This window comes from Lontra canadensis, unplaced genomic scaffold (assembly GCF_010015895.1).
Source record: "Lontra canadensis isolate GAN:19392208 unplaced genomic scaffold, GSC_riverotter_1.0 scaffold90, whole genome shotgun sequence".
Lineage (NCBI taxonomy): Eukaryota > Metazoa > Chordata > Mammalia > Carnivora > Mustelidae > Lontra > Lontra canadensis.
Window position 1 is genome coordinate 6,001,465 of NW_022631084.1, and position 16,989 is coordinate 6,018,453.

The following is a 16,989-nucleotide window of genomic DNA, read 5'->3' on the forward strand; positions in this document are numbered from 1 at the left end:
AAGGTCTTAGTCTATTCAGGCTGCTATAATAAAACAGACTGGGTGGCTTAAATAATAGATGTTTATTTTTCACAGTTTTGGAGACTAGAAAGTCCAAGATCAAGGTGCTGACAGATTCAGTGCCTGGTAAGGGTTCATTTCCTGGTTCATGGGTGGCCTAATTCTTGCTGTGTCCTCACATTAGGAAGAACCAAGAGACTCTCTGGGGTCTCTTATAAGACATGAATTCTATTCATGGGAGCTATACTCTCCAGACCTAACCACTTCCCAAAGGCACTTTCTTCTAATCCCATCATACTGGGGTTAGAATGTCAACATACAAATTTGGGCGGGGACACAAACAGTTGGTCCCTGACATTCTTCCCCTCCCACCCATCCATGCCCTTCTCAAATGCAAATTACACTCAATAGTCTCAAAAGTCTTACTTAATGCATTCCAGCATCAATTCTAGAGTCTAAATTCAAAATCTCATCTAAATCAGGTAAGGGGGGGGGCACCTGGGTGGCTCAGTGGGTTAAGCCTCTGCCTTCAGCTGAGGTCATGATCTCGGGGTCCTGAGATCAAGCCCCACATTGGGCTGTCTACTCTGCAGGGAGCCTGCTTCCTCCTCTCTCTGCTTGCCTCTCTGCCTACTTGTGATCTCTCTCTGTGTCAAATAAATAAAATTTAAAAAAAATAATAATAATAATAATAAAAATAAATCAGGTAAGTATAAGATTTAGGATACAATTCATCCTGAGGACAATTCCTTTCCAAGCTGTGAACTTAGGAAATCAAACAAGTTGTTTACTTCCTGAAGAAATGGTGGACCAGGCATGTGATAGGAACTCCCATTCCGAAAGGGAGAAATAGGAAAGAAGAAAGGGGTAATAGATAACAAGGAAATACAAAGTCTAACCCGAAGAACTCCATTAAACCTTAACAGCCAACAATAATCCTCTCTGGCTTGATCTCTGCCTTTCAAATCCACTGGAGTGGCAATGTTACCCCCATGGCTTGATGGGTGCTATCCATACTGTGACAGTGACCCCACCCATGCTGCAGCTCTTCGAGGTGACCCATTGCTGCCCTGGCTCCTCTGAGTGTGGCCACACCATGACTCTCTGCAGAACTCTCATCCCTTAGGAGCTAGGGGTTGAGGCAGTCTGCCCCACAGGAACCAGAAAGGCAGCCTCAGCCTTTGAAACCACTTTGCAACATCTCAGAAGAAAAGAAACAGGAACTTGTAGACATGGAAATAAAATCTAGCTAACCTAAAGCACAGTGATTTAAAACAATTTTTTAAAAGACTGAATAAAAATGTATAAGGTCTCCATAATTTGTAGGGTAATATGAAACATCTAAGATATATATAATAGGAGTCCTAGAGAAAAAAGGGGGAGGGGGAAAGAAAATGTTGGAAAAAATAACAATAGAAAAATTTCCAAATTCAATGAAAACCACAGCACCATATATCTAAGAATCTCAATGAATTCCAAGCAGAATAAACACACATACATATACCAAGAAAACTGAAGCACATCAAAAGTAAGTTGTTTTAAAAATGAGTGAGAAAGGGAAAAACTGACAAAACAATATACCATGTGTTAGGTAAGGAAAAGAAAGGACTTATTATATGTTCTAAGAAGACTGTTTCAGTTTTCAGTTTATGTATACATGGGGTTTGCATGTGAGGCATCCAAATTTCCTATGGGTTTGAAAGAGTTATGACAGGCAGGACAAAAGTTCTTATACAGGTACTGAAATTTTTAGGATCGTTTCACAGACTGAGGAGCATCTGAAAGCAAGATCCTTTTTTTTTTTTTTTTAAGATTTTATTTATTTGACAGAGAGAGACACAGCAAGAGAGGGAACACAAGCAATGGAAGTGGGGGAGGAAGAACCAGGCTTTCCAATGCAGGGCTCAATCCCAGGACCCTGGGATCATGACCTGAGCTGAAGGCAGATGCTTAACAACTGAGCCACCCAGGCACCCCATGAAAGCAAGATTCTTAAAAAGCCAGGAGCAATCGGGCTCTCTGCTCGGCGGGGAGCCTGCTTTCTCCCTCTCTCTCTCTGCCTGCCTCTCTGCCTGCTTGTGATCTCTGTCTGTCAAAAGAAAATAAAATAAAATCTTTAAAAAAAAAAAAAAGAAGAAGAAGAAGCCAGGAGCAAAGCCCAAATTGAGAACCCTTCAAATCATGTAAGCAAAAATCCGTCTGAATTAAGTAGAAGAAGAAGCAGAAGCAGCAGTTTGGTAAAGGCAAGGGAAGTTTCAGGAGCAATGGTGGCGAGAAAGACTGTTCTTTGGTGACAGGATCTGGACTATCCCAGAATAAGGGATCCTTTAGAGATAGTCCACTTTGAAAAGGGGAGCAGGGAAGAATCTGACCATTGGGCCCAAGAGGGCATCTGTGATCTGCAAAGAGAAACTGATGCTTCTGTAGGACATGCTAAAATGACTCATCATTCCACATGTTCAGACCTCAAGTCCTTGAAGATTCCTATTTCAGAAGATTGCTTATTTCTTTCCTAGCTTTATCATTTCTACCTTCTCCTAATCAAAAGCCTTCTAACTAACCAAACTGACTGCAGTTTCATTCTTTGTCCTCCAACCTATGCCAAACAGAACTCCCAAACAAATCCTTCTTAAATGCCATGTGCATTGGGTCTAAGTGTCCTCAAAAACCTTCAGTACTTCACTGTTTCACTTTCTAGCAAGCAAAAACTGGGCAAACTGCCAAGATTTCCAACATATGTCCCTATTAGATCTATTCACATTTATTTTCTCAATACTCAGCTTCCAATCTAGCCATGTCCATCTCGCCCCCCCCACCCATCATTAGGTCTGCTTGTCTCCCTTTACTCATGTTCACCATGCTCTCTTTTTCCCTCCATCTACCCTTCTTCAAGGAGTACCACCCACCCTTAAAGATTTTCCTCATAAATTTGCTGCTTAAGCATTACTGTAGGAGTTAATATCTTGTTTATATAGGTTAGTAGTTAATTTTCAATACCATTGTACAATGTTCTAACAATTTATTTTATATTAGCCTTTATTCTTGCTCATATCCCCAGTTTCTTGAGGGCTATAATTAATCTTTCTTCTACAGTCTCCAATGCCTAAGACAGTTTTAAAGCACATAAAAGATAAATAATTATTGATTGATTGACACACTGAGTCTGGAATTTAAACAAACTGACTAAAGTAAATATATTTTTTCAGCTATTTTTCCAAAAATAATTACAATGAGTTTTTATTCACAGAGCTAAGACATGTGTAATCCAAATTAGATAGCAAAGATCCCTGATATTTTGTTTGCATGTAAAACTTTTTTGTAGCCAATTCCTAATCACACTGATTTAGAAGCCAGAGTCCAAAGCTGGATTTCTTTGGTCATAAACATGAATTATAGTGCTGATACTAAACCAAGTTCCCCCATGTTCTTTTGTCAGTAGATGAGAGAACGAAAGATCAGAATTATATTTTGGAAACATGATGAACAATGAGTTCACATGGACCTACAGAAAAATTCTTGTCCCACAACGTTACAGACTTAACAGACTTGTAAGTGGTTACTTTACAGCCGAGTTGGTTTTGGAGAGGTTTCAATGAAACCATGACAGGGTCTAGAGTAGGAACCCTCTGAGTATGAAGAGAGTATTTCGTATTTAGTATTTCCTATTCAGAAAAAATAATATTAAATTTAAACTGTGCTTGTTCATATCCCCAACCTTTTCAATAACAGATAATCCACTACAAGTAGATTTTAGGAACTATTACTTTATTACTATAGTCAATCTAGTCTTCGTTTTATATATTAAAATATCATGCTTGCAAAAATAAACTAAAGGACTTGCACCAAAATAAAGCACTTTTTCACAGCAAAGGAAACCATCTATAAGATGAAAAGGCAACCGACTGAATGGAATAAGATATTTGCAAATGATATATCCAATATGGAATTAGTATCCGAAATATATAAAGAACTTTTATAACTCAATGCAAAAAATAACAATAATCTGGGGGCACCTGGGTGGCTCAGTGGGTTAAAGCCTCTGCCTTCGCCTCAGGTCATGATCCCAGGACCCTAGGATGGAGCCCGAATCCATCTCTCTGCTCAGCGGGGAGCCTGCTTCCCTTCCTCTCTCTGCCTACTTGTGATCTCTGTCTGTCAAAGAAATAAATAAAATCTTTTAAAAAAATTAACAATAATCCAATTAAAAAATGGACAGGGGATATGAATAGTTATTTTTCCAAAGAAGACACACAGATGGCTAACAGACACATGAAAGATGTTCAACATCACTCATCATCAGGGAAATACAAATCGAAACTACGCTGAGCTACCACCTCACTCCTATCAGAACAGCTAAAATCAAAAACAAGAAACAAGTACTGGTGAGGATGCCAAGTAAAAGGAACACTTGTGCACCGTTGGTAGGAAGGCAAACTGGTGCAGCTGCTGTGGGAAACAGTATGGGGATTCTTCAAAAAATTAAAATAGTAACACCATGATCCAGTAATTCTACTACTAAGTATTTATCCCAAAAAACCCCAAAAATACTCATTCAAAAAGATACATGCACTTCTATGTTTATGGCATTATTTACAATAGATAACATACGGAAAATAAAGAAGATGTGGTGTATATACATACATACATACACACACACAATGGAACACTTGGCCATAAAAAAGAATGAGAGCTTCCAATTTGCAACAATATGGATGGACCTAGAGGATATTATGCTAAGTGAAATAAATCAGACAGGGAAACTCAAATGCCACAAGATTTCACTTAAATATGGAATCTAGGGGCGCCTGGGTGGCTCAGTGGGTTAAGAGTCCTGGGATCAAGCCCCGCATCGGGCTCTCTGCTCAGCAGGGAGCCTGCTTCCTCCTCTCTCTGCCTGCCTCTCTGCCTGCTTGTGATCTCTCTCTGTCAAATAAATAAATAAAATCTTTAAAAAAAAATATGGAATCTAAAAAATAAAACAAATGAATAAACAAACAAACAAAAAGCAGAAACAGACCCATAAGGACAGAGAACAAACTGAAGCTTGCTGGGGGTGGGGATGGACAAAATGGGTGAAAGGGAGAGGGAGATAACAGACTTCCAGTTAGGGAATGAATAAATCATGGGAATAAAAGTTTCAGCATAAGGAATAAAGTCAAAGATATTATAACAGCGTTGTATGGTAGCAGAAGGTAGCTACACTTGTGGTGAACACAGTAGAACACACAGACATGTGGAATTGCTATGCTGTGCACCTGAAACTAATTGAACCCTATGTGTCAACTATACTTCAACTACCATGCTTGTTTGGAAGGAGCTGCAATAGTTCTGTACAGTTTCTAGCACTATGATTCTTGTTTCCTTGTTGTGCAAATATTAACACATAATTTTGTGCCTGTGACACATAGTAGATAAACAAAAAATACCATCTTTTGTTTTTCCCACATCAATATAATGCCAGAGTTAAAGGATAAGTAGAAAGACATGATATGCTGTATATTGAAGAAAAAAAATACAGATCCTATAGTTCATCATGTGGGATATTACTGTGTGGGTCATGGATGTTACACAAAGATGGTAATAAGTGCCAACAGCTGGGTCCATTTGACTGCCTCCCCCTTCGAAGTATATTAAGAATAGACCTATGACATAATAGTCAAAGAGATTGTTAATTTCCATTCCTTCCAATGGGCACAATTTAATGTAGCAATTTAGAAGTGAAAGAATGACCATAGTCTTTAGCATCTGGACCAAAAGACATATCAGAGCAGATATTGCACATATGAACCATCACATGCAAATTTTGTAAAAATTAGATATATTTTTGTATCTCACTGGTGATAAGGTTTTATGAAAGTTCTAGATTTCCATAGATGCTATTTTATAACATAATCCTATCACACAGAGAGCTACTGCTCAAGTACTCTAGATCAGAGGAACTCAGTCATTATATCAGCAAAAAGGAAAAAAAAGAAAATTAAGAAGATCCATTTTGAAGATAGTCAAACTAATACACTTTCATGAAAACATGAAGAAAACAAAGGAGTGATTTTGAAGGAACGTCTTACAGTCTCTAATCAGTCCCAGACGTGACCAGAGGAGATTTTTAGGATCACAGCTGGGTTGAAGTTAAATGGATTCTGTGACCATTTTCTCTCTTCTCTTGAGATGTTTTGAGTGCACGGTTCTCCTGAATTAATTGCATTACATTTTAGGAGGAAAGAAAAGAAAAGAAAAAATTCCTGCTAGTGTTCAGAAGCTAACAGACTGTCCAGGCCAAAACCTCCAGACAACCAATAACTGGTTTTGACACAAACATTTTGTGGCAAAAATTTTCATCAATGAATATAAATGTGGAAGTTGAAGGTGACTATTTCTTTCATTACTGTTCAAATTCAGTACCTTGCTTGACCCAGTCTCCATGATGAAGATTATGCTCTAATGTGTAGCAACATTTATGATATCCAGAGAGCAGTTCTGCCCAGCTAATGGTCACTGTGCCTTCCTCATCTTCGTGTGCACTAGCAGGACGCTCAAACAGGGAAATCAAGGCCATCGTGAAAGCAATTGCTTGAACCTTAAATGAGATGTTAAAAGAAAAACAAACATGGGCAGTGTAATTGTTGTAAAAGATCCGATGTTCCTTAAGATTAACAAGGAATAGGGTGCCTGGGTGGCTCAGTCGGTTAAGTGTCTGCCTTCAGCTCAGGTCATGATCCCAGAGTCCTAGGATCAAGCCCCGCATCAGACTCCCTGCTCAGCGGGGAGCCTACTTCTCCCTCTTCCCTCTGCTTGCTGCTCCCTCTGGTTGTGCTCGCTCTCCCTCTTTTTGTCAAATAAATAAAAAAAATATTTTTAAAAGATTAATAAGGAATAGATATTGAATTAATGGGGATTTCCTCAGTATTATTTAAAGGATGCAGGCAGTTATAGTAAAAGACAGAACAAGAACCATGTTGGTAAAGCAATTACCAAGGGCAGTTCATTATTTGCTTTTATGATACACTTGTTATTAAGCACACAAAGAATGCAAAGTTTTCACAATTAGGAAAGGAAATTGTTCAAAGTAGACTACTTCAGAGTTCATGGGCATATTCTTGTGTCATTCAGGAAATAATAATCTTACAGCAGTTGGGTGGAATGTGATAGGAAAATGAATCATCATATCCAATGTCTGGGTTTCTGTGCTGCCTTCTCAAATGCATCTATCCCATTGTTACATGATACAGGAAACAAGCACTACCCAGGAGGCTGATACGAGGAGGCTTTTGAATGATAAGAAGAATAATTAGTTTGAAAGAGTCATAAGGGATAACTTTAGGTATTTAACAATTGGCAAGAAAACCACATGAAGATTGGCTTCGTAAGCAAGAAAAGGAACTGTTACCTAATCCACATTTTCTGTGTCCAGCATGTGTGGCCTTCAAATCTATAAATTCTGAGGTCATCCTCTTTATATTCTATTTCTATACCGAGCTACAGTTTGATGATTAAATCCATAGTTCAATCTTTCCTTCCCTCACTTACCTTTCCAGTTATGTCCCCAAAAGTAAGAACTGATTCGTTGGCATCAAGGGGGTCATACCAATATTCCATACAAACTGGCGTTCCTTTGAGGCCTTGGAGTTTATATTGACAAGGAAATTCTCCTTTGGACAGCAGATCATAGAAACAAATCTCTTTACTCGTAAAAGCCACTGCTATCTAAAGTAGCAAAGAGAAAATCAGAAAGTATTTCTGATGAATTTAGGGAAATGGGTATATAAAGGAGACATGCAAATCTTAGCACCAAAGCAGACACTGTTCCCTGAGGGTCAGAAACACAGTATGGTGGCACAACTGCACTTTATTCTAACTTTGGACACTAACCAAGAAAAAAAATTCTTCCCATTAAAGGCATTTGACCATGCTTTCTTCTGTATCCCCACTTCATGCACCTGCCAACCTCTTCCATCCGTGGGAGATGAGATGATTAATCACATAGAAAAAACAAAGACAGAGGATGACAGCATCACACAACCATATCAGAAGCTTTACAAACCATGTTTTACAAAGCAAGCAGAGGCTTTCATAAAAATCAGTTGATAAAAACTCTAAGTAGCGCTCACAAGTCAGATAAAATCCCAAAACTATTTTTAAAAGGGTAAATAAATTTGATGATAAAATTGACAAAACTTTAACCTAACCCAAGATTTTTAAAAAGGTGAAAATACATATTGCTAAAATAAGAAATAGAAGAGTGCCCTACTAACGACCTGATAGAAACAAAACAGGATGATAAGAGAATATCATAAACAATGGAAAGCCAACAATGGAGGTAACCTAGATGAAAGTCCCAGACAAAAACATTACCTAAACTAACTCAAAACCAAATAGAAATTCTCAGCAGACATATAGTAAGTAAAACAATTGAAATGATAATCAAAACAAATTCTCACAAAGAAAATCCCAGACCCAGATGGTTTTACTAATAAATGCAACCAAACATTTGAAGAATTAACACCAATGCTTCTCAAACTCTCCCAATAAATAAATAAATAAATAAATAAATAAATAAATAAATAAAAAAGTGGAGGAAATACTTCCCAAATCATTTTATGAAACCAGTACCATCTCATTACCAAAACCACACAAAGACATCACCAAAAACTGCAGCTCCATCTTCCTAATGAATATAGATGTAAAAATCTTCAATTAAACACTAGCAAAGAGAATTCAACAACATATAAAAAAATTACATACCGTCATACATAACCCTGATATTTATACTAGAATGCAAGGCTACTTTAACATACAAATATCATCAATGTAATATTCTATAGTAATAAAATAAAGGACAAAAACTGTATGATTATCTCAATAGATACCAAAAAAAGCATTAGACAAAAATCCAACACATTTTCATGAAAAAAAAAAAAAAAGCTCAATAAACCAGGAAGAGAAGGAAACTTCTTCAACCTGATATACACAAAAAACCCATAGCTGCTATCATACTTAATGGTGGAAATGGTGGAAAACCAAAAACCAAAACCAAAACCAAACTATTCTTCCTAAGATCAGGAACATGATGAGGATGTTCACTCTCACCAGTACTATTCAGCGCCACACTAGAATTTCCAGGAAGGGAAATTGGGCAAGAAAGGACATAAGAGCATCCAGATGAGAAAGGAAGAAGTTAGACTATCTTTATTAGTGGATGACATGATCTTAGACATAGAAAATCCTAAATAATAACAACAACAATAAAATGATCAAAACCAATAAATGAGTTCAGGGAAGTTGCTGGATATGAGATCATTTTTTAAAAATCTATTTTATTTCTACACACTAGTGATGAACAATCTGAAAATGATATTACCAAAAACAGTGTTAGGAAAACACAAAGACAAAACACATGCTGTGATACAGATTTTGTAAATTATCCACCTGATAAATGTATATATCCAGAATATATAAAGAACTCTCAAAACTCCACAAAGTAAACCCAACAATAAAATGGGCAAAAGATTTAAACATACACCTCACCAAAGAGGATATATAGGTAGCAAATCAGTATATGAAATATATGTTCAATATTATGAGTCATTAGGAAAATGTGAATTCAAACCATAGTAAGATAAAAAATATATATAAACCTATTAAAATGGCTAAAATAGGGGCACCTGGGTGGCTCAGTGGGTTAAGCCTCTGCCTTCGGCTCAGGTCATGGTCTCGGGGTCCTGGGATCGAGCCCCGCATCCATCTCTCTGCTCGGTGGGGAGCCTGCTTCCCTCTCTCTCTCTCTCTCTGCCTGCCTCTCTGCCTACTTGTGATCTCTGTCTGTCAAATAAGTGAACAAAATCTTAAAAAAAAAAATGGCTAAAATAAAGAGATGGGGGGAGAAAAAAAACAAACCCTGACTATACCAAATGTTTGTAAGGATGTGCTATATCCACATAATAAAATATAATACAACAATAAAAAGATAAACTGATATATCTCAAAATAACCAAGCCAAGTTAAAGAAATCAGACCAAAAAGAGTACATACTGTATAATGTCAGTTATATAAAACTCTGGAAAATGCTAACTATTGTGTGGTGACAGTCTATCAGTCACTACCTGACAAGGAGAGATGGGAGGGGGATAGATAGGGGATTACAAAAAGGTTCAAGGAAACTTTGGAGGATGATGAATATGTTCATTATCTCCATTGTACTGTTGATTTTTCACAGTATCTAAATGTATTAAAATCTATCTGCTTGGGATTATCCACTTTTAATTTGTGCAGTGCATTTTGTGTAATTATACCTCAATAAACCTGTTTGAGAAAAGAAGAAAAAAGCAACATTCTTTAAGCTTCCTTGTTGACTAAGTGCAAAGGAAAGGCTAAGAGTTAGTCATCAGTCCTGGAAAGAAGAAATAATGCAACATAATCATAACAATAAAACAACACAAACATTATATGATAATAAAACAGAGTGCTGCACACAGATATAAAAGAAACTCTGGACTTGAACTATGCTGTAATCGATACAGTTAACATTAACACCAGATCCTTAGCAAGAAGGAACTGGATACTACATCAGCTACCACTCTAGAGGCAGCAAGGACTCTGAAACAGATCCTGAAATCAAGCGGCCTCTGTTTACAAATCTTGCAACACTGATTACATCCTTTGTGACCTGGGGCAAATTCCACAACCTCCCCTTGCCTAGACTCTCATTCTTAAAGTGGGAATAATACCCATCTATGGTGACCTTGAGAAGATTAATAGAGCAGGGCATGTCACCTAGGAAATGAATGATGATAATGATGATGATTCTTTATGTTCAAGGCATTAGAGCATACCATTTCCCACTAAAAAGAACCCAGGTCTTTGGAGAAATGGCTGATTCTGGGCGTGGCATAATAAATAGGCAAGATGATCCTAGAACATTTTGTCATACCAGAGAGCAAAGAAGTTTTCAAAGACAAATATGGTTGTATCAGAAAAGACTCAGAACACATCCCAGTGTCCAAAGATGGTACAGTTTTAAGGATGGCTTAATAACTCAGTGGACTGAAACATATCAGATTATTTAAACTCATGAGTTTCTAATGACACTGATAACAATAATGATAGTAGTATCCATTTTTCATCTTTAGAGGATTTTGAATGCTGATAAATAAAAGTAAAGAATTAGTCATTTATCCTGCATTTGATCTATGTCAATTAGTTGGTTAGCCTCTATTTGATCTATATTATAGCTAAATAATTGACAAGGGGAGTTTTTTATTCAAGGGGAGTTTTTTATTCAAATACAAGGGAGGTATTTCAGCTTGTAAAGAGGAAATCATGAAACTAGAAAGTCATCATCTTGCAACCCCTAAACAAATTGATAGATGAAGGAATAATCAGTGATAACTGATAATGTCCCAAGAAGAGAAAGAACAGCCATTTTGTGCCTCCTGACTGAGGAACCCCTATTCCAGAACAAACTACTCTAAAACTGATCAAGTTTTTCGATTTGACTACCAATATACTGGAAATATGGGTAACAAGTGAACAAGTTAAACAACTCTATCTAAATACAGTCCAGAAAATCCAGACTGTGGGAAGCTCTAAAGGACAAACACCTAGTATCTTTAACAAAAACAGCAAGAGCAAAAACAAAACAATGCAGGATGCCTGGGTGGCTCAGTTGGTTGGGCCGCTGCCTTCAGCTCGGGTCATGATCCCAGAGCCCTGGGATCGAGTCCCACATCGGGCTCCTTGCTCATCAGGGAGCCTGCTTCTCTCTCTGCATCTGCCTGCCACTCTGCCTGCTTGTACATGCTCTCTCTCTCTCTGACAGATGAATAAATAAAATCTTTAAAAAAAAAAAAAACACAAAACAAAAACAATTCAACAATAAAGAAGAGGTGGAGAAAAACATGTAGATCAAAAGAGACCAATCAACAATTCACAATGGTTTGGACCTTATTCAGATGGTGATTCAAACAAACTATCTAACAAGGAATTAACAGATGATCAAAAAATTATAAGACAAGAAGATATGGACATGACTAAATATTTGATGATCGTAAGGAATTATTATAATTGATAATAAATGTGATAGCACTCTTAGTTTATACTAAAAAGGGAGACTTTTTTTAGTAAGATGAAATATGTACAGATTAAATAATTGCATATCTTGGGTTTCAAAAGCGGGGAGACATAGATGAAACTAGATTGGCTGTGAATTAGAAATTGTTAAGGGTAAATATTGGTTTTTAATACTATTATCTCTGCCTGTTTGTACATTTAAAAACTTTCATAGGAGGTCTGACATCTGCTTAATACAAAATACTAAGAATATGGATTCTTTAAGCTGCTTCATCATCCCCTCATAAACTGATTTTTCTTTCAATATGTTATCTGACTTATAGGTAGAGTCATACAAGGATTGTACTTAGTGGACCCTCCCCATCACGATTAAGAAACTGACTAGAACAGTAGTTAAACTCAGATAAGCAATTCCCTGTAATTGTACTGAGTTGTGCCCATGCGTTGTTACAGCCTCTCAGCTCTGCATATAGACCCATGAATCTACTAGAGAGTCAGAAATGTCTTACGAGCCAGCCAGGCAACATGGCCACATTTGGGACGGAGCCAAGAATCTGAGTCCCTATCAGCTGTGTCCTTTAAAGGTGCCCAAGAAATCCAGCTAAGTGGGTGCTGGGAAATCCAGCAGCTCACTTGGCTCCACTTACATTCCCTCCAGGTCAGAGGAGAAACACAGCATGGTATTAAAGGTCTCTGTCACTGCCAGTGACAGTCAGGAGCCCTGTCCCATATATTTTTCCCCTTTTAAAGAAGTAAGTTCAGGGCACCTGAGTGGCTCAATTGGTTAAGTGTCTGATCCCAGGGTCCTGAGACTAAGTCCCGCATCAGGGTCCCTGCTCAGCGGGGAGTCTTCTCCCTTTGCCCCTCAGCCCCACTCATGAGCTCTCTCTCTCTCTCTCTCAAATAAACAAATTTTTTTTAAAAAATCTTAAAAAATAAAGTAGTAAATTCATTTATTAAGACTTGGTACCTTGTTTACATTTTCCAAAGAAACCAGACTTGTCACCCACAGGTGTTTAAGCTTGGTGGCATCTGAAGTGATGGGAAGTGTTTCTTGCAGCTTTAAATTCTCTCCCCAGATTCCCAATAAACCTTCCTTACTGATGGTCAGATAACGACTTGAACTTTTTAAGAAAATTACTTTTTGAATGGTGTCCTTGTGTTTCACTGGGAGGAATTCAAGGTCTTTCCACTGGGGAACCACAGTTGCCTTTGCTTGTTCATCTTTCTCATAAAGTGCTAACAGCATAAATGAAGTCAGCTTGTCCCAGTTAATGAAGCCATCTTGGGCCACATCCACTTTGTCAAAGAGCTCTCCGTATTCTTCCTCTGTGCCCCAACCAACAATCTCTGTCATCCTTTGCATAAACTCTTCTCTGGACATGCAAATGGTTTGACATGGGTCTAAGGGCTAGAAATAGGAATAAAAACAAGACAACCATGAAAACATCCATAAGTACCAGAGCACTGTTCCATCCCCAGATGTGGACCTAATCATCAATTCTTCTAAGACACAAAGACAAACAAACATCTTTTACTTTATAACAGGACTTTATTTAAGTTAATTGGGACCAGAGAGCATATAATTGACAGGGCTACAATCTGACTTTTTTTTTTTAATGACTTTATTTATTTATTTGATAGAGAGAGACACCGCAAGAGAGGGAACACAGCAGAAGGAGTGGGAGAGGGAGAGACAGACTCCCCGTTGAGCAGAGAGCCTAATGTGGGGCTCAATTCGAGGACCCTGGAATCATGACCTGAGCCAAAGGCAGACCCTTAACAACTGAGCCACCCAGGGGCCCCCAAACTGACATTTTTTATAACAAATATCCTTATAACTGGAAAAGGGAGGCAGGAGGGTCAGAGATTTGAGATGATGATGAAAGCAGCAGTCGGAGTAATGTGGCGCTTCAGTCCAAGGAGTGCAAGCACCTCTGGAAACAGGAAAAGACAAGGAAACAGAGTCTCTGCTAAAGCCTCCAGATAGAAGGCCGTCCTGACAACAGGCGGATTTTAGCCCTATAAAACCCATTTTGGACTTCTGTCCTCCAAAGTAAGATAATACATTTGTGTGTTTGAAGCTACTAAGTTTGTGGTAATTTGCTATAGCATCAGTAGGAAACTAGTATTAGTAGTTTACAGATGATGGATGAACAGAGTTTAGCATGGCCAGTAAAATTATATGACACTGAAATTAATCTGAAAGCACGAAGTCCACTTCCGTAAATACACCATGACAAATACACCATGACAGTGAAACCATATATGATTGAGTTTTGTTATTAGTGGTATTTATGCTCTATAAATACTTTGCAAATACTTATATTAGTAGATATGGAACTATAGTTGTGAGAGGAAATATAGAGTTATGTTTGTATGAGCTTCTGGTCACAATATTTTCATCACCTGATCAATTCATAATTTGTTTTGTGGGTTTCCATTGAAAGACACTTAATTTAATATAGTTAATTTACTAATACCGAATTCATGACCAACTGAACAAAGCTTATCTAACACATATATTTTCCCCATGAGGCACATCATAGCCTTCTTGCACTTAGGAACACTAAACAGAATTTACCACCACACTTGGGGGCCATTTTAAACAGTGAAGTCGCCAACGAAAACACAAAATGGGAAAAGAACCTGGCACTAAGTAGACCACAAATAGGATACTTGTTTGCAGAATGAGAGCTAGAATAAAAAGGCAGAGTATCATGTTGTTTGACCTCCCTCTGGAATATGTACATTGAAGTGAAGTCTTTTTCCACTCTGTGCATGTCTGCAAATGACCATGAAAGTATCTCCAGTATTAATTTTTTGGATTATAAATAAATTTTAACAAGTAGGCAAACTCACAAATATAAAAACTCTTCATAATAAGAATATTATATATTTTTTAAGAAAGTAGTTATTTATTTGACAGAGATCACAAGTAGGCAGAGAGGCAGGCAGAGAGTGGGGGCGGGAAGCAAGCTCCCTGCTGAGCAGAGAGCCCAATGCAGGGCTTGATCCCAGGACCCTGAGATCGTGACCTGAGCCTAAGGCAGAGGCATAACCCACTGAGCAACCCAGGTGCCCTGAGAATATTATATTTTTAATATTATTACTATTTGAGGGATGCCTGGGTGGTTCAGTAGGTTAAGCATCTGCCTTTGGCTCAGGTCAGGATTGAAACTGCTTCCCCCTCTCATTCTGCCTGCTGCTCTGCCTACTTGTGATCTCTCTCTCTGTCAAATAAGTAAGATCTTAAAAATATATATAATACTCTCAATATGCACAATTTTTGTATTTGTGAGTTTGCCTACTTGCTAAGATTTATTTATAACCCAAAAAATTAATACTGGAGACACTTTCATGGTCTTTCGCAGACATGAACAGAGTGGAAAAAGATTTCAGCCTCCAGTGTACATATTCATACCTCACAAAAGAAGGTACATAGATATGAGAAGAAGCTCCTATGAGAAGAAGCTCCACATCATATGTCACCAGGGAAATGCAAATTAAAGCATCAAGATGTCACTACACACCCTATTAGAATGGTCAAAAATCTGGAACACTGGCAAGAGTAAATGCCGACAAGGATCCAGAACAGGAACTCTCGTGCATTGCTGATGGGAATGTAACATCATACAGCCTCTTTGGAAGACAGTTTGGTGGTTTCTTAGAAAACTGATCATATTCTTGTTATCTGACCCAGCAAACATGCTCCTTGGTATTAACCCAAATGAACTGAAAACTTAGGTCTTCAGGGTGTTTATTGCAGCTTTACTCATAATTGCCAATACCTGGAAGCACCCAAGTTGATGTCCTTCAATAGGTGAATGGATGAATAAATTGTGGTACACCAGAGAACAGAATATTTTGTGAAAAAGTGCTAAAAAGAAGGGAGCTATCAACCCATGAAAAGACCTGGAGGAAACGTAAACGCATACTACTAAGGGAAGGAAGCCGATCTGAAAAGGTTGCCCGGTAGGATACCAACTACATGAAATTCCAGAAAAAGCAAAACCATAGAGACAGTAAAACGTTCAATGGTTGCCAGGGGTTGGTGTGGGAGGATGAATAGGCAGAGCACAGAGGATTTTCAGGGCAGTGAAACCACCCTGTATGATACCATCGTGGTGGATGTATGTCAACATGCATTTGTCCAAACCCCATAGGATGTACAAGACCAAGAATGAGTCCTAATGTAAAATGTGGCCTTTGGGTGATTATGATATGTCAATGTAGGTTCATCAACAGTAACAAACATACCCCTCTGGTGGGGTATGTGGATAAAGGGGGAGGCTGGGCATGCTGCAGGGTAGGGGATATACCGGTAATCTCTCCACTTTCCCCTTAATTCTGTCATGAGTCTAAAACTACTCTAAAAATATAAAGGTTTAATTGAAAAAAAAAAAAAAAAAGATGAACCAAGGTATTATGTGTGCAAAAACTAAGTAATCAAGTGTTTAATAGAATTTGGTCTAGGTTTTTAATTAATTGACTTAATTTTCTGAGAAATAATTGGTATCCAGCCCTTTGAACTACTCAGAAGTCCATCATTCTTTTCTTTGTTAAATTATTTTTAGTCCAAAAAGTTTAGAGAGATGGAAATTTTTCAGTGACCCAGATTTCAAGTGTGGAGAAAGAAATCTGATCCTAAAAACACTCCATTTGAGCCAAACTGCAAACTGTTTCTGAACGATAAGTCAATGTTGATTTTTTATTTCAAAACTGTTACATAATGACATCAATGAGCCTCTTATATTTATGTTATTATCTTATATTATGTTTAAAACATTATAAAGCTGAATCTCAGAGTATTTTCTTATGAGTTAGTGACTTTTTTTTCAGGAACAGGAAACTGTTTTGACTGATAAATACCAAAATAAATCTTTTTTATATCCTAGAATATGGAATTGCAAATGGACCATA

The 16,989-nt window shown here is 37.7% G+C and overlaps 1 protein-coding gene across 1 annotated transcript in view; it reads right to left on the bottom strand.

The window, feature by feature from the left end:
• WDR49 (WD repeat domain 49) overlaps nt 1-16,989 on the bottom strand; it is a 128,790-nt gene that overhangs the window by 95,588 nt on the left and 16,213 nt on the right. Inside the window, exons 2-4 of the mRNA XM_032836090.1 lie at nt 13,037-13,477; nt 7,528-7,704; nt 6,403-6,577 (exon numbers count right to left, since the gene is read on the bottom strand). Of these exons, the coding sequence (XP_032691981.1) occupies nt 6,403-6,577; nt 7,528-7,704; nt 13,037-13,477 (793 nt within the window). The remainder of the gene's footprint in view (nt 1-6,402; nt 6,578-7,527; nt 7,705-13,036; nt 13,478-16,989) is intronic.